Genomic DNA, 18,195 nt, shown 5'->3' with positions numbered 1-18,195 from the left:
TTTATAAAACACAGTCCACTTATCCTTGTTATTTTAAACCACAGGCCACTTATCCTTGTTATTTACAAACCAGAAATCACTCATCCTGTCTATTTACCAAACAAAGACCACTCATCCTTACTTTTTATAAACCAGAGACCACTTATAATTGCTATTTACAAGAAGTTATGTTATACAAAAACTACTGATCACTTATCCTTTCTATAAAAAACCACGTGTTACTTTTCCTATTTTATGTGCACACTTCAAGTCACTTAACCTTGATACTCTCCAACTTCAAGGTCACTTGGATATCAACGCCCATGCCTGTGTGACCGGCAAGCCCATCAACCAGGGAGGTATCCACGGACGAGTGTCCGCCACAGGGCGTGGAGTGTTCCACGGATTGCAGAACTTTATCATGGAGGCTGGCTACATGAGCATGATCAAAACCACTCCAGGCTGGGGTGGAAAAACCTTCATTGTGCAGGTAACTGACTGTAGTGACCATTAGAGAGACCTAAGTCGCCTTTTGAACATTTAAATCTCCGTACTTGAGTTTCTATCAAGATCACACAGGGTGTTTCAGTAAAGCGTAGCGGGCTATAGAGATTCAGATTCTACATGCAAAAATAAGTCGAAAATGTAGAATAACTTTTTTTTATTTCAGCTTAGTTTAGCCGTTATCTGCCATTTTGTATTTTTTTGAAAATGTCGCCATTTTGAAATTTGATGAGCCTGATCAAAGATATTTTCGGAGAATATTTATACCTGTAGGCTTAAAGTTTATACCAAGTTTCATAAAAATATCTCCAAGGGTTTTTGAGTTATTAATTATTTTCAAAAAAACACAAAATGGCGGATTATGGCCAAACTAAGCCGAAATCGAAAAAAAGTTATCCTACATTTTCGACTTATTTTTGCATAAAGAATTTGAATCTGCATAGCCCGCTACGCTTTACTGAAATACCCTGATTTTCTAACTTAGTTGTAGAACTGGACACCTTGAGGGGTTGCAGGGGTTAGTAGCTATTGTCTTAAGATCAATTAATACAAGGCAGAAACTCTTGATAACCGTTCCAGTGTTGGTCCAATTGATAGTAAAATTATCATGATGTCACAATGTATCCAAGTGTTTCAGGAGTCAGGGGGTCTTAGTGGGCAGTACACTATCTAGGCTCACTCTAGTCTAGGTTTGTGATCCTATAAATATTGTTCACATTTTTATTCTATCAGACCAAAAATGAGCTATTTTACGAAGAATGCACAATTTCAGCCAGAGAATGAAAGAACAAAATGTGTTTAGTATGAACACAACTTTGCGAGGTGTTCTAATAACAATAACATAGTATCTTTCTTAAGTCACAAGACATATTACGGCTAAAGCTTACTTGGTTAACAGAAACAAATGTGAAATCGTTACAGTAAAATAACAACAAAGAAAATAGGAAATGGCGTATTCTGTGATTTCATTAAAACCTAGCAATAATGTTAAAAAATTAACACAGAATGAGATTCATTAGCCTGTGCCTCCTTCTTTTATATGACATCAATGTCGAAATAAAAGGATTAAAAAAGTTTTTTTTCTTTTTGTTACAAAAACATAATAACAAGATATACATTGAACAGCATTTTAGTTATTGGATTTTATTACATTCATGACTTACTATGACTGATATTATAGAAGGGACAAATTATGAGGGGTATGATTGCTCAAGTCTCCTTGTGAAGGTTAATAGCTCACCTGTCCATTAAAAATGTCCTTATATTGATGTCACAATCATTGTATTATGCATGTAAAAATAAAATTAAGTAACTAATGATGTACTACAAACAAATTTGACTTATTTGTTTTTTTTACAAACCAAAAAATTATTTTTAATGAAAACTGTGATCCGACAAGATGTCATACAAAGGAAGGAGGCAAAGACAAATTATCTCATTCTCTGTTAATGTTCTAACATTATTGTTGGCTTTGCGGCAATCACAAAATACGTCCTTTGTTGTTCATATAATTGCGCAATCTCACATTTGTTTCTGTTGTCTACAGTTTGTTGTTCAAATATTTTCTTGCGAGTTTAAGAAAAACTACGCACTAAAATATGAACACCTGTAAAAGTGTTTATATGGACTATTCAAATTGTTTTCTTAGCATTTTCCTTTAAGGTTTCTCTGCTTTGTGTTGCAACTTATTGGTTCAACGATAACATTTATCAAGACGATAAAATGGAAAACTCAATTATATGAGCGTTAGAATTATTCAAATAAAAGGCCTCATAGGAATAACTAGGGGCTTTGAATCAACTCTCGTAATTGCCGTAACTGATTATTAATTGGTAACAAGTTATCAACAAACAGATTTAGGACGATTTCACAATTAATTTCTTCATAACGGTAGCCTAATCACAAGAAAGTTTCTACAAAAATTATAAATTTTTTTTTTATCTTAATGTTAAGGAAATTGCTTAGATATCTAGGTATCCCAATGTTGTGTTGGTGGGAGGTCTTTCCACACTCCACGTTGTGGCTACTTCTTCCAATGTTGTTCTGTGTTTGTTAATATAGTTATCAAAACTGTGACCAACATAGGCTATTTATTTATCTACAAAAATGTATTTTATCACTCCAGGGGTTCGGTAATGTCGGGCTGCATACTACAAGATATCTCCATCGAGTAGGTGCCAAGTGCATTGGAGTCATCGAGTGGGATGGAACCATCTTCAACCCCGATGGAATCGACCCTAAGGTAAATTTACAATGGTGTGCTTTTTGCATCGATCTCTGGCTTTTTGATGAAAACTGGACCCAGCTGTTCCTGATTATTGGGCTTAAATGATCGTGGCCAATGAAACAGCTGATCTTAGTCAACAAAGTCTTAGTAACAAAGATACACAGTTCATCTCACACCTAATAAAAATTTCTAGTGAAATTTAGGTATCAGTCTTAAAATTTGGGTTTACATTAGATGTATTGTGGACTAATTTTGATGTTTTTGAAAAATTGATATTTTTCGTATCACTAGTGTCACAGTCAAACCAAACAGCTCCAATTCACTTCTGTATGGAAATGGTATTTACCTACGACCGTTTTTTAAAGTAGCCATTTCATTTCAGTTCTTAGAATTGATAAGTTTCACTTAACAGCTGTTTACTTTCATATCAGCATAGTTTCATTTCATATCAGCATAGTTTTTCTCATATCAACACAGGTAACGGACCAATGAGGTGCAAGTATTGAGAGAAAAGAATTAAAATTGTAATGCTTCGAACGTCAACTAATCAGCTGATCAGCTGATCAGTTGACAATTTTAATTGTTGATCTTACTTGTTCCTGTTAATACTCGCATAAATTCTTAACCTAAGTTGGTGGAAGTTAAAGGAAGGTAGACTAAACTGTTTTAAAAATGTCATTTAGTGAAAGTGAAGTTGACGAGATGGAAATGAGAGCACAAACTGCTTATAATATTCAATAATATTCGATGCTGAGATCTAACTGTAAATTAACTCTTTCACTATAATCATTTAAAAAAAATGCAATATTTCCCTAATTGTACCTGATACAGTATTTATGGTAAGAATGCTGCTAGCAGAACCTATTCCCTGAAAAAGGTAACTTATTATTTAACGAAGTTTTACAAACACGTGATTACATGAAATCAGCTGATTATACAATAAGTCGTTGCATCACTTTCAGTGGCACTGACAATAAACGAAAACATAACCTCTCTAAGAAGTTATGAGTAGTGATTGTTAGTAACTAAAAACCAGATTGTTAGTAATTAAAAAACTGTCGTAGGTAAAGTAGTGTACGCAACTCGCGTTAATAGTCTTTACGCAATCGTTGCGTAAACTACTATTTTGAAGTTGTTATATCTGTTTAGTTGTTGCCGTAGCTTTCTTATCCTATCATGTCTTTGATGCAAAAAAATATTATTTTTATAATTGATAGGGGTGTTCCCAAAACATTACCACCACTGAAATCAAAGGCTCTGCTAATATTTTTTATACTTCCGTCACTGTCTTAGAAACTGGAGGACTGGAAGCTTGACCACGGTACAATCAATGGTTTCCCAGAAGCAAAGCCATACGAAGGAGAAAATCTGATGTACGAACCTTGTGATATATTTATTCCTGCTGCGGTTGAAAAGGTCATCACGTCTAAGAACGCAGATAAAATTCAAGCTAAGGTAAGCTATATCTTTGCGTTTTAATCCTAATAGTGACAAAACTGCTAATCTAAATATAAATCTAAATCAATAAAAATCCATACAGATCATATCATTCCATTATACACTTATCATTCTGTAACACTCATATTTGGGTTGAAATATGCACCTAGATGGCGTCCCCATCTCAATTATTGATGGTTGATATTTTATGCTGCTGTCCTTCCCCTAATGTTCTGTAAGAGTTCTTAAGAAAATGGAAAAATCTAAATTTATAAAGCACAAATTATCTTAACAGATTTATCATTAACTTTATTCTGATCTTTTGATAAATGTATTGTAAAGTTTATGCCCATTGGCATTACTTTCAATATTTGTGATAATAATAGAGTTTGGTCAGGCTGTAATCTCCTTTTGAAAGCACCAGTTCTGTAAACTCCTCTCATATCATTGTTTAGTTTGAACTCTGCAGCAAATAATATTACCTAACACGTGGGAATTTGAATTTACCTTTAGCAATCACTTTTACAAGTAACTTTTCTTATAAAGGTAAACATAATATTCCTTATAAAGACCTAAATGCTCAAACTAAACCAATTTTTATGGAAATAAACTGAACATTAATCGTTGGTATTTCTTTATTTCTTTTTGATCTTGAGAAAGGCTAGTAGCTTTTGTGATAGTTTGAAAGTGGACCCAGCTGTTTTTAATCCTCTGGCGTTTAGTAAATACCGTAGTCTTGGTTAAAACACAGCTGATTTTAGACAGTAACAAAGCTATCCACAACAGTAACAAATTGATATTTATTGACTATTTTATACTGTTGTAACTCATGGTGGAAGGAAAAACATAGGTGTGCTATTCCCACATTTTCTGACGTCACTCGGATTGCAAACTAAAGATCACCTGATTGTAACTGTCAAATTAGTATGTATTTGTTTTGATTTGATTGTTATTGTTTTTATTATTATAAAAACAATAACAACCAAATCAAAACAAATACATATACTAATTTGGTAGTTACAATCAGTTGTAACTAATATGTTGTAACTGATTTAAGAAATAATATACACTCAATTAAACACCACGGTCACACTACTTATAATTTATAAATGCACATCCAAAAATATACATCCCAAGTATGTCTGTCTAAAAAATTGTGTTAGTGCCTTTAATATGCTCTTTTCCTTGAACCCTTTTTTAGTCCAACCAATGCCAATCTGTTGTTTAGATCATCGCCGAGGCAGCCAACGGTCCCACGACCCCGGCTGCTGACAAGATCCTCATCGACCGTAACATCCTGGTCATCCCTGACCTGTACATCAATGCTGGAGGTGTCACCGTATCTTTCTTCGAATGGCTCAAGAATCTCAACCACGTTTCTTACGGAAGACTAACCTTTAAATATGAGCGAGACTCCAACTTCCATTTGTTGGGTAGGTGAAAAACATAAAATAAGATTAACAAAATATAATGAAATGAAAAACACATAGGTGAATTCCCCTCTTTGAAGATGTTGTTGCAACAAAAAGTGTCTGTATAAGAATGTTTCTTTACAATAGCAACACATTTTTTTTCAATTTTGAGCTCATGAATGATAATTTTGTAGAAGGCATCGTTTTTCAAATAGTCAAACTAAGGCATTCAATATTTAATTATTAGTTAGTTATCAGAGCTGTTTGATATTGGCTACAATTTGTACCCACCTACGAGCTACATGCACAATGGTTGTCCCAGTTTTGACTTATCCTCATCCTAGACAAAATCGCAAGCTCGATTATTCCAAAGCCCTGAAGAATGATATGATTATGAATATATTATAGTTTACTCTTTAACCTGGACCTCTGGCATTCCTTTTCCCATTCCTATAATAAGAATCCTAGAATGTAAACATTATTATTTAATATTTGATTTTTCAGTTGTAGGAAACGAATTCGTATACAATAATGGCTTTATAGAAGCTGAAACCCGGCTCGTGCGTTACAAAAATACCCCCGCCGCAGCAAACCTGCAGACTTAGTGAATTTCCATTTGCCTGATTGGATTTACACTAAAAATATCACATTTATTCCTTATTTAAATAGAATTAGTTTAACGAGTACTTAGGTTTGCTGCAGTAGGGAGGGTAAAGAAGTGTTTTTTAATGTAAAATTTTAATAGGTACTATAGTTTAGTAAGAAATTAATGTATTTTCCAAATTTGATAAAAATATGTTCATAAACAAGCAAACTACAACAGTTGACTTATTCTGCATAAGAATAACATGGGAATTTTAAAATTACAATTTTTTTAAATTTTCTCCGTAACCATTAGGCGCATAATAACGCTTCTAGGCTATATACTAAATTATTTGTTTTTTTAAGCTATACAAAAAGGTTTAGAAAGAAATTGTGAAAGTTTGTGTTTTTAGGGTCAAAAATGGGAAAAACCTATTTTTACCCCATAAAACCCCCCATAAACCCCTGTTCCCATAGTCCGATCATGCTGGTTCGCGAACTCATTCAAGTTTATCCCGCTTTACATCTTTAAACCAAATTTCATCAAAATCGGACAAAAATTACTTAAGTTATCGCGTTCACGGACACATATATATATATATAAATCTATATATATATATATATATATATATATATATATATAAATTTGAACGAATGGTGTTTTTGGCCTCTGGGGACATCAAAATGAAAAAGTAAATCGGTCCCGGGCCTAGGTCTTACCATGCCACCTACGGTAATAGCTACTTTTCCCTATAGGGAAATTCGCTAAAAGTCAGGGCTGTGAAGGAAATTGTTGAGTGTGCGTCAAATTAATTAGTGTAAGTGTTGGGTTTGAATCAGCAATATACTCCAATTTTATAAATTTACTTCCGTAGCTAAAAAGGTTCTCATTAACTTTACAGAGTCTGTGCAAGAATCTCTCGAGAGAAGGTTCGGAAGTGTAGGAGGCCGCATTCCAGTAACGCCTTCAGAATCCTTCCAGAAGCGCATTCACGGAGCTTCAGAAAAAGACATTGTCCACTCCGGTCTGGACTACACGATGGAGCGATCTGCCAAAGTGAGTGCTTGATGGGTGTATGTGATGCACTGGACTTCTATATTGGGTTGAAACTTTATGAACAATATTGTTAATGGAAACTAAATTATCAACATTTTGATCAATGTATGAGGTTCTTAAACTGAAGCATGGAACTTTGTTAATATGTTAAATTTTGTTAGTTAGCTAATGCATTCCTAAAATAATTTTTCGTAATTAACATAAAAAAATTCTTCTTCTTGTGTTTTTATTTTCTGGTAATCTCAACCAAGTAGTATATAACCATGAACTTTCCAAAAGTAAATGCACTCAATCTAGGAGGATATGTATCAAGTTTTACTATTAAACTCCAACAAAAGTTGAAAAAACTATATTTTACATAATCGTATTTCTTCGACGGACAACTATTTTGTTTATTTTATCCAAGAGTCTATTTAAATTTGTATTTATTGTATTGTAGTTTTCTTACATTTAAAATACTTTTCTTAAAAAACTAAGATTTCTTTTTAATTTAAAATCAAAGTTTAGTTTAGTTAATCTTTCATTAAATTTAAAATTAGACACAACACACCAACACCCCTGATTTTTACCTTACCGTAAACGTGTTTTTATTCAACTCCACTATCTTATATACACTTGTCTCTGCTTTTTTCTAGAGCTCTTGTTTTTAAAAATACAAATGAACCAATTAACATTCTCTAAATAACTTGTATGTCTTGGACTCCACTTAAATATGCATCAAAAATTAAACATATACCAGAAAAAGGTACAAAAAACAATTTACGCAGATTTATATGAATATAACTCAAGTTCCTTTAGTTACTTTCACAATACATAATACTAGACTAACACTGGTATGGTATTTACAGAATCAAAATTTGTTTCGCGAAAAGGATTTGTTTACTTTGAAAGAAACAATGATAAACTGTTGCTTTTACAAAAGTTTGCATGAATTCATAAGACGTCAGATCTAGGTTAAGACAAATGTTAATCATTTCTCTCTAACGACTCGCCATTATTATTTACTTTATCTCAATCCCTGGAGAAATGGCTTCTGGTGTTCACTAAATTGAACAATTTAGCCTTTCTTCTGGCTACCATTATCGTCATTACACTGATTATCTTTGGGAGATGTTTACTTGTTCTTTTAAATATTCCATTAATGGCCAAAAGCTTTTAGCACATCATCAGAGTCACTTTTCAGCTATGACTTCATTACAGAAATATGACAAATACCAAAATTACCCAAACCTACGGTTGTTTTGTGTGACTTTTAATATAAGTAAAATAAAATGTAAATGTGTTGAGTAGGAAAAACTTTAACTTATCTTAGACAAATGCAATACAGTTCAATACACCGATAAAGTGCTTAAAATTTTCCATTTTTAGTAAAATTCCTCTATTTCAAACCATGGTACGTACTGTGATATGAACCTGAGAAAAGATGGTAGCTTTTTGATGATTCGTAACTATACCCAGGTACCCTTGATAATTGAGCTGGTACTAAATGTTCCATGCTTCTGGCAAAAAACATACTTGTGTTAAAATTTATGCATTCAGAAATCACACCATTGTGTGCTTGAATTAGTTATTTTGAAAATAAATATGCACACAATGCATGATTCCGATGTTGGGCTCCTGAAATGGTATGAGTGGCTGATGACAACAACGCCAAAGGAGCCTCCGGCCTCCTATCACCTACGCAGTTTGAGGACTTAGCGAGTAAAACTGCAATATGAATGAATGAATGAAATAATATGTTTATTTTCCACATAATATACAGAATACAAAAATACATACTTCTTAACGTTACAATTGCAAAATATAAACTAAAACTAAAATAAAAAGAAAAATTTCTGTACTAACATAATTGATTTTTTTTTTTTAAATCAGCAGACATAGGCAAGAGCTGTCTGTGTGTCCGCTGGGTTGCTATTAAAAAAAAATTAGTAAGGAAATCATAATGGAAACATTTGAAAATTAAATAATTGTTGCTTAAAAAATATTAGTTTAGGGATATGTTTTCCCCTTTGTATAAGGCATACCACCAATGCAAGTATAACTCATTTAAAACTGCTAAATGCTATTTTGAGCTGTAACTTAGAGGAGTCAAGATTGGGACTACCCACTAAGCCTGGCAGGTAGTAAGGTGTTTTTGTTTTGTTTTTTTTGTTTTTTGCCAGGAGATAGAAACGTAGATTAGCCTTTGAATTCTGCCATGGGCAGATTCTGTTCTGCAACTCATCAAGTCTTCTGTCTGTAATAAAAAGGTGGGTGGAACCCACCTAAAATAAATGGACCCTCCGGTTGGAAGTTGATGGGATAGGTACACTCTTGGTTTCACCTAAAGACGGGCATGCTGCTACTTTGCACTAGTCCTAGTACTGTGTCCGCCCATCAACAATAGTTAAAAATAATATGACTCTCGTGTTCATAAAATAAGGGGGAGATTGGTAAATGATAAAAACTAGCTGTTACCCACGGGCTTCACCCCGTTTGACTTCATAAGTATTAATAAAACTATTGATTGGTTAAGCTAACCTGAAATAAACAAAATACAATAAAAGTAAAACAAACAAATAATCACACCTGATTTTAATAGGGTAATAAATTGAAAGAATAACAAACAAATAAGTACAGCTGAGGTATTTTTAACATTAGGTATATGGAAAGTTCCCTTTAGAAAGGAATTACGACCTTAAAGGCCAATTAATGAAATAATGGATAGTTTTGCGCAAGGTTTTTCGTAATGACGAACATTTTAAGTATATGGTTTATGGGGGTGTGACTTGTAGTTTTCTGAAAAGTTCATGGGTACTTTTGGCTTTATATATAGAAGATAGTCACTGATAGATAAATAAACAATTTACAGAGTACAAAGTGTTAACCAATCCCAGTCTTGAGGATGTGTTACGTGGATGGAAGTCGGTAGGGTTGGTTGGTTCAATCCTCTTCATATCCACAAAAGCTTTTTGCTTTTAAGTGGTTTGAGCTGAATTTTCTCAAAATCGTTTAAATACTTTCATATAAAACACCACACACTACCTAGGTACTAATTAATATTGTATTTTCAAATTACAGGCCATAATGAAAACAGCTGCTAAGTACAACTTGGGCCTAGATTTGAGAACAGCTGCCTACGTCAACTCAATAGAGAAGATCTTCACTACTTACAGAGAGGCTGGACTCGCTTTCTAAAATTAAATTTTAACTTGTAAATATTTTTTCGTTGTATCCTGGCATATATATTTAACTGTGTAAACGTTGTATTTGATAAATAAATTGACCTAAACTCCCCTTTATTATATCTTCATCCCGCAACGATAACGTTTTATATTCATTAAAATTTTTTGGTGATATATTATTGATCTTAAAAACTCAATTTGTGAAATTTTCTAATTCAGGATTTTATTTTACTTATCACATCATGTATAACTTCTATGGTGATCATTCGTAAAAAGACCTAGAAAATCGGGTTTGGTAGAGGCTGAAACACCAGATTGTGAATTAATTGTCAGGTGAAGTTGAAGGAAGCAAGTATGATTGTTATTGAATTAAATAAATGTTTTCCTCTTTCAATAAGAAGGTTCCTCAATTAGAATAAATTATATAATATGGCAAACCATAATTATTTTAAATTTTTTTTTTGTTTTACATTTAAATTGGCAGCTCTATTTTGACAACTAGTACACACTTTAGGGCAAGACATTCTTAAGTTTAGTTCTGATACAATGGTCGGTAATGGTGAACACAGTCGCATGGTCTGGTTTTTGTATGTACAGTAAGCGCAAGAGTCTGGGCCTGTGGTTTCGTCTCTATACTTGCCGTCCTGTATACATTTCACCCAACCCACAGACATCACTTCCAAAACCACTTTTTTGGGTCCAGGGGGACCCAAAACGAAAATACTCGTATATACCGGTACATTTAAATTCGAACTCGAAAATGCTGACGAAAACAATACTTTCTCCATGTACTATGATGGGAGAAAGTAAAAATGCACAAATTACGCATTAGCTACCACCAAACAAAACAGCTGTAACAGCACTACAACTAACCATCGTTGTTTGATATATATCGATGCAACTAACAGACAGTGTTGCCACTTCGAATGCCGTGGCCTGGAGTCCTGGAGTCACGGCTACCAACTCCAGGCCATGGCCTTCGAAGTGGCAACATCGCTAGTAGGGGGATTTTAAACAGCTGTTTTGTTTGGAGGTGGCTAATGGTAATTTGTGTATTGCTTAATCATACAAAAGCATGTTTACTGGGCTATGAAAATATTTACTCCAATTTAATTAACAAAAATAGATTTTCAATATAAACATTGTTTTGGTTTTTGATTCTATATATTTTATTTTCAATCCTTTAATAAATTTATGTTCATAATTTTTAATTTAAAGGAATAATACGCGAATTAATGACTTGGTGTCACCTGTCTGCCATCTTATCTTATGGGACGTCTAGCGCTGGACAACACCATTTGCAAAATTTGCCAATTCTACCAGGCCGCGGCCTGGAGTTAAAGGTGGCCGTGCCTGGAGTGCACCGTGGAGTGTGGTGGCCATGGTACGCCATGTCATAGATAAAACAAGTATGTTTTATCTATGGCTGTTTTATATTTTTATTTTCGTGAATCTGAATGATTAAAATGTCACACACACTGTTAGTGTCTTAATAACTTATTTATTATAGAACATTTGTACTTCTAAAACCGTTCCATGACACCAAATTCTTGGTATGTCTTCAGCAATGAATCAAGAATCAATAATCAATATTTTTATTCCGTTAAACATGTTACATGCATTTGGATATTATTGGATTGGAATGGTTTATTTTGCTGCTTCTGTATCCCCCTGTACAGTTTTACTATAATTTATTGCTCTTAATGTTTTTAATCTACGGTATTACCACCGGTTCGGCTACTTTGTTACTTGCTATTTTGCTGTATGCTAGCTTTTGCCTTTTGCCTACACGTTTCTTCTTACTCTCTTCTCGTTTAACTATCGTTCTCGCCGCAGACGCTCCTGGTTCTGGTTGTCGTGTCGTTTGGTCGTTTCGTGGTTCTGTCGTGTGTTGGGTTGTTGTTTGTCTTTTCGTTTCAATGTTTCATTCTATGTCATTCCGTTGAAGACTCTTTGGTTGGTTGCACGTTCAGATTAATTCCATATAGAACACCGACAATTCAGATGATTATTTTACTAATGTTGATGAAATTAAAATTACAATCCAAGCAATAATTTATAACTTTCAAGCTAGATTGTGACGATTGTGTTAGTGCTAACTCATAACTTGTTAGGCATACACGGTCTGATTTCTGAAGAAGAAATTCTCTAATTTTTTCTAGGCGTACCCCTAGACCACCTATTATAGGTTCTAAGGAATTATCGGAACTATTATCTACTTAAGATATTGCTTGTGTCGCTTAGGCCTATCTATGGAATATTTGTAAGAAGAAAGGTAGGTCAAGTAGGCCTAGATTTGCTATCATATCCTTTTATGCCTAGTGTTGGGAAAGCCACAAATAGCTTGTATCCATTTACTAGGCTATACAATGCCACTCTTTACAATTATTGACCAGGGATTGGAGAGTCGGCATCTTGTCTGAAGCATTTTTATAGCCTATAGGGGGAACTGGCCTAGACACAGTTAACTTGTAATTGTTTTCTTGATTAGACTTTCGTATCTTATCTGTTGTCAAAAATCACCGAATAAAAATAAGCTAAGTTATTAATTATTTTATTTGATATAGGTACCCTGTTGTTTGGTTAGTTAGGTTAACCCTCCGAGTGTTATTTGTCGCTGCAGCGACACATAACACACTTTGTGTAGTGTTTTGTGTCGCTGCAGCGACTCACAAACACTGTTTACGGCGAAGGCTCTATGACTGACTAAATCGGATTGAACTGGATCGAGTTAGGTATCATTTTATTTGACAGATTCAGAGCTTTCTCCGGAGGTCTGTCTCTAAGCGCTATTCATTTTAGTTCCGAAAATATTGTAGCAGACAGCTGACGTGCGTATTTGTAAACAGCTTGGTTAACCTAGGACCGATGACTGATGTGTTTTATTACGTTTATCATTGTTTTAGTGTTAAAGATCAAAAGTAGTGATATACGTGGTGCGAAGATTTAAGTGATTTTGAAGGGCTGGTTGATGATCCTGAAGAAGTAGGTAGTGATATTGATGTAAAATATCAGCCAGATTCCTAGCTATGGTTAGGCTATGCATTCTTAGCTAAACGCTATGTACTGAAATCTGTTTTTTGCCCATAACTTATTTATTTGCAAATCTACTTCCTTATATTATTATATATTTGTAATCCTCATAAAATTTAGAACAAAGTGGCTATTTTCAAATATTTATAGGCCTATAATTTATACAATTTCATTGAGCGCAAACTTATTTTTTGCGAGTGTCCCTTGTTTTGGCCTTAATGTCTGCATATTTTTAGCTCATTTGCAAGGTTTTATTAAAACGGATCTGAGAAGCTTAAAAACAATGTTAATTATACTGTTCTATGGTACCATTTTGTTTGGAAAATCATGGGCTTCAATATTATATATAAAACATAAGGAACATTTGTTTTTAATCCAGTAAATTTGTATTTAAATTTGCTCATAGCGAGAAAGTTTTGGGGTAGTTTTGATTTTTTCCATTTCTTATGTATTTTGGGGTGCTGAATCCGAATCTGAGGTTTGCCAACAAAAATTCTTGACGCAACATTGACAAAAATGAGAAAAATATGGAAAAAATGATATTTTTTGTAATATTTAGCTTATAACTCACAAACTATTAACTTTTTGTTATTAGTCTATATTATAAAAATTAAAGTACACAAAATTTGCTACAAAATGTACCCCTAATGTGGTAATCTCCGATGAACCGTTTAGGCTCCAGAGCTATTTGAAAATTGGAACATTTTGTGTTAGTTTTTAAATTTCTCCAATTATTCTGTCAATGACATATATTCATTGTATATGCCCAGGCAAAGGTCTTATATAAATACAAAGTGTTGAAATTGATTAATTTTGTGTTACTGAACCGTTGACTTTTTATTTAGTGTACAGAAAAGTTACACGAACTCTTGCCGTTTAAATTATTCTCACTCAGAGGGTTGTAATGAGGCAGGTTCTGGCAAACGTTTCGATGCATTATTTGTGAGCATTCTAGCTTGTTCATCTGGACAATTAAAAAAGGGTAAAAGTAAAAAAAATTACACATAATAATAAGTAATACCAAAATCAAGATTATCAAAATTAAAATAACAGCAATCTGTTAATTATGTAATATCGTATGCACCTGATGACGTAATATTTAGATATACGTAAATAATAAAATGTTATGTAGGCATATACTGTTGCAAAGCATTTACATTGTGTGTAGATTTAACAAGTTAAAAAAATAAAGGAATGTGCGTTTGGTACTATACTTACTTTCTTACTTACTTAGATTCTAGCATCACAGCCCATCGTACATCCTCAATCGTATTATACATCCCATTATAAAATTTTCTGTGTAAAATTTCAAGACCGATGCATGGCTTAGAGTGATTGACACTGTTACCATAGACCAATACTAATTTTTTTCACCCCCATTCATTCACCCGAATGTAAATGTAAACTCTAAGCGAGTTATGTCCACACAGTTGCTTGAGTTGGGGGCAGTGAGGCAACGTTGGATTTAGTTTTCTAGCCAAAATTTGTATTGACTATCTTAAGTCAATTAACCCTTACCACTCTCATGTAGGCCTATACCCTAAGCCCTAGGACCTACAATTTATCAAATCTACACACAATGTAAATGCTTAGCAACAGTATATGCCTACATAACATTTTATTATTCACGTATATCTTAATATCACGTCATCAGGTGCATAAGATATTACATGATTAATAGATTGGTGTTATTTAAATTTTGATAGTTTTGATTTTGGTATCTCTTATTATTATGTGTAAATTTTTTTACTTTTAACCTTTTTTTAATTGTTCAGATGAACAAGCTAGAATGCTCACAAATAATGCATCGAAACGTTTGCCAGAACCTGCCTCATTACAACCCTCTGAGTGAGAATAATTTAAACGGCTACAGTTCGTGTAACTTTTCTGTACACTAAATAAAAAGGCAACGGTTCAGTAACACAAAATTAATCAATTTCAACACTTTGGATTTATATAAGACCTTTGCCTGGGCATATACAATGAATATATGTCATTGACAGAATAATTGGAGAAATTTAAAAACTAACACAAAATGTTCCAATTTTCAAATAGCTCTGGAGCCTAAACGGTTCATCGGAGATTACCACATTAGGGGTACATTTTGTAGCAAATTTTGTGTACTTTAATTTTTATAATATAGACTAATAACAAAAAGTTAATAGTTTGTGAGTTATAAGCTAAATATTACAAAAAATATCATTTTTTCCATATTTTTCTCTTTTTTGTCAATGTTGCGTCAAGAATTTTTGTTGGCCAACCTCAGATTCGGATTCAGCACCCCAAAATACTTAAGAAATGGAAAAAATCAAAACTACCCCAAAACTTTCCTGGTAAAAACACAAATTAACTGAATTATTTAAAAAAAAATGTTTAGGTAAAAAAAAAAAATTTTGGAAAATTTTCAAAAAAAAAATAAGTTTGCGCTCAATAAAATTGTATAAATTATAGGCCTATAAATATTTGAAAATAGCCACTTTGTTCTAAATTTTATGAGGATTACAAATATATAATCATATAGTAAGGTAAGTTATCAAATAAATAAGTTATGAGTGAAAAACAGATTTCAGTACATTGCGTTTAGCTAAGAATGCATAGCCTAACCATAGCTAGGAATCTGGCTGATAATTTACATCAATATCACTACCTACTTCTTCAGGATCATCAACCAGCCCTTCAAAATCACTTAAATCTTCTTATAATGCACCACGTATATCACTACTTTTGATTTTTAACACTAAAACAATGATAAACGTAATAAAACACATCAGTCATCGGTCCAAGGATAACCAAGCTGTTTACAATTACGCACGTCAGCTGTCTGCTACAATTACGATCGGCTCAGAGAACATACAGCGCTGAGACAGACCTCTGGAGAAAGCTTATAATTTAACGAAAAGAACGATACCTAACTCAATCCAGTTCAATCCGATTCAGTCAGTCATAGAGCCTTTGCCGTAAACAGTGTTCGTGAGTCGCTGCAGCGACGCATGACACTCGGGAGGGTTAAGCTTCTCAGATCCGTTTTAATAAAACCTTGCAAATGAGCAAAAAATAGGCAGACATTAAGGCCAAAACAAGGGACACTCGGAGGGTTAACCTAACCTAACCAACCAAACGATTTATTGAATAAAACATCGATATTTTTAATCGGTTGTTTTTGACAACATTTATGGAAGTCTAGGCCTAAGTTTATGTTTTTTTTTTTTTTAAAGGTGTCTCAGTCATCAACATTTTGTAATAGGCCTACCTACTTTAAACATTGCAGTCACATTTTATTGTAGCCTATACAATAACTATGTTGGTGTATAGAAACATTAGAAACCAACTAGAATACAGATATTTTTAATGGAGAATAGGCCAAGTTAGCCTAGCGCTTTAGCTGTGCTGACACACATATTTACATATGTAATAAATGGGGTTTCGTGTAGGCCTACCTACCCTACTTACCAGCTGTCTACAATGTGTTTTATTGTAGGAAAATGAGTTGTGCCAGTGAATATTGAATCGTCGAAGTTAAAAACAACAAACATGGCTCCTGTACCTCTCGAAGGACATCAAACGCCAGTTGGCAACAATGTCCCCCAAGAAGGAGCTAGGGGAGGCTCTATATCTCTTGGAGTTCTCATAGACTTCATCGTTCAAAGGACCTATCACGAGCTGACAGTTCTTGCTGAATTGTAAGTTCAGTAAACCTGTAAGGACTAAACTAAAGTTAACTTTAGTAACTTAACATAGACCTAGTAAGCGACTAACTTAAGCTTGGTGACCCACCAAAGATGCAACTTCTCTCTTCGGTTGCCGCACCTTGGCTACGTGCATCAGTGGCCCATGTAAACTTAGTTAAATGCAAGCTTACACACTGCACAGACTTTTGTCCCCCAAAGCAGAACTACGGGCAACAGTGTGACATTGTCGCAGAAAGACGGCAAGGGCTGCAAAAAGCCCAGCCTTCCAAAAAGTTAATTTTTTTAAATGAAAAATCAGGTACTTATTTTCACAGGCAAAGCTAGGGCCACATGGCCCTTCTTAGGTAACACTTAACCTGTAAGTATAGGCCTATGTTTCTGCAGAAAATGCAACATAACAAGTTAGTAAAATTTTTCTTTTTTCCAGAAAATATTTCTGTATCAAGTCTACAACTTTATTTTCTGCAGAAAAATTCTCCGTTCTGCAAACAATACGGTAACGCTACAAAACCTGCATTACAGTACATTTAAACGAAAGCTGTGATGTCAATATTCGGTGCATTGATCCTGAGTTAAAACGCATAGAATAACCAAAAAATACTAAAGTGATTAAATGTAACAGGTGTATTTGAATGGGAAACTTATTTATTTCCAAATATTCATTAAAACTATCACACACAGGGTTTATTTACACGCAACTTTTATTGTGTAAGCACGCAGAAAATATTTGGATATTTCAAAGTTTGTTGCAGAAAGTTTAAATTAATCTTTGGTTCTGCTTTGAGGCTTTTGTCGAATAGAAGCCCACCAAGTCAGTACAAATAGAACAACTATTGAACTGTTAATTGAGTCATTGTTTAAACACATTCATCTTGCCGTAATGTGGAAAACAAATATAGACACATAACAAAAGTACAATTTTTAAACGGACGGCAAAAAAGTAGTGTGAAAGTGCCTAAAAATTATAATTGTCAACAGCTGATTTATAGGAGTATGTGCCTAAGTTTAAACTAGGCATAGAGTCTGCAAATATTTGATAGTTGATGCTCAGTGACAATTAATTAGCCTACAAGAGAATTAGTTGGCGTACATAATTAATTTTCTCTCTACA

General features: G+C 33.7%; 2 protein-coding genes across 2 annotated transcripts in view; both read left to right on the top strand.

Moving 5' to 3' along the window:
* The window catches only part of LOC128990441 (glutamate dehydrogenase, mitochondrial-like), a 33,431-nt gene extending 22,957 nt beyond the window's left edge, over nucleotides 1-10,474 (top strand). Inside the window, exons 4-9 of the mRNA XM_054412805.1 lie at nucleotides 282-469; nucleotides 2,609-2,725; nucleotides 4,004-4,165; nucleotides 5,376-5,580; nucleotides 7,044-7,198; nucleotides 10,259-10,474. Coding sequence (XP_054268780.1) covers nucleotides 282-469; nucleotides 2,609-2,725; nucleotides 4,004-4,165; nucleotides 5,376-5,580; nucleotides 7,044-7,198; nucleotides 10,259-10,375 — 944 coding nt within the window. The 3' untranslated portion in view covers nucleotides 10,376-10,474. The remainder of the gene's footprint in view (nucleotides 1-281; nucleotides 470-2,608; nucleotides 2,726-4,003; nucleotides 4,166-5,375; nucleotides 5,581-7,043; nucleotides 7,199-10,258) is intronic.
* A 1,779-nt stretch (nucleotides 10,475-12,253) lies between these two features.
* Nucleotides 12,254-18,195, top strand: part of LOC128989852 (mediator of RNA polymerase II transcription subunit 14-like) — a 45,133-nt gene continuing 39,191 nt past the window's right edge. The window contains exons 1-2 of the mRNA XM_054411931.1: nucleotides 12,254-12,637; nucleotides 16,874-17,075. Of these exons, the coding sequence (XP_054267906.1) occupies nucleotides 16,927-17,075 (149 nt within the window). The 5' untranslated portion in view covers nucleotides 12,254-12,637; nucleotides 16,874-16,926. The remainder of the gene's footprint in view (nucleotides 12,638-16,873; nucleotides 17,076-18,195) is intronic.

This window comes from Macrosteles quadrilineatus, unplaced genomic scaffold (assembly GCF_028750875.1).
Source record: "Macrosteles quadrilineatus isolate MER2022 unplaced genomic scaffold, UCM_ALF_1.0 Scaffold_3__2_contigs__length_128488019, whole genome shotgun sequence".
Classification (NCBI taxonomy): domain Eukaryota; kingdom Metazoa; phylum Arthropoda; class Insecta; order Hemiptera; family Cicadellidae; genus Macrosteles; species Macrosteles quadrilineatus.
This window is presented reverse-complemented; position numbering and strand designations above follow the sequence as displayed.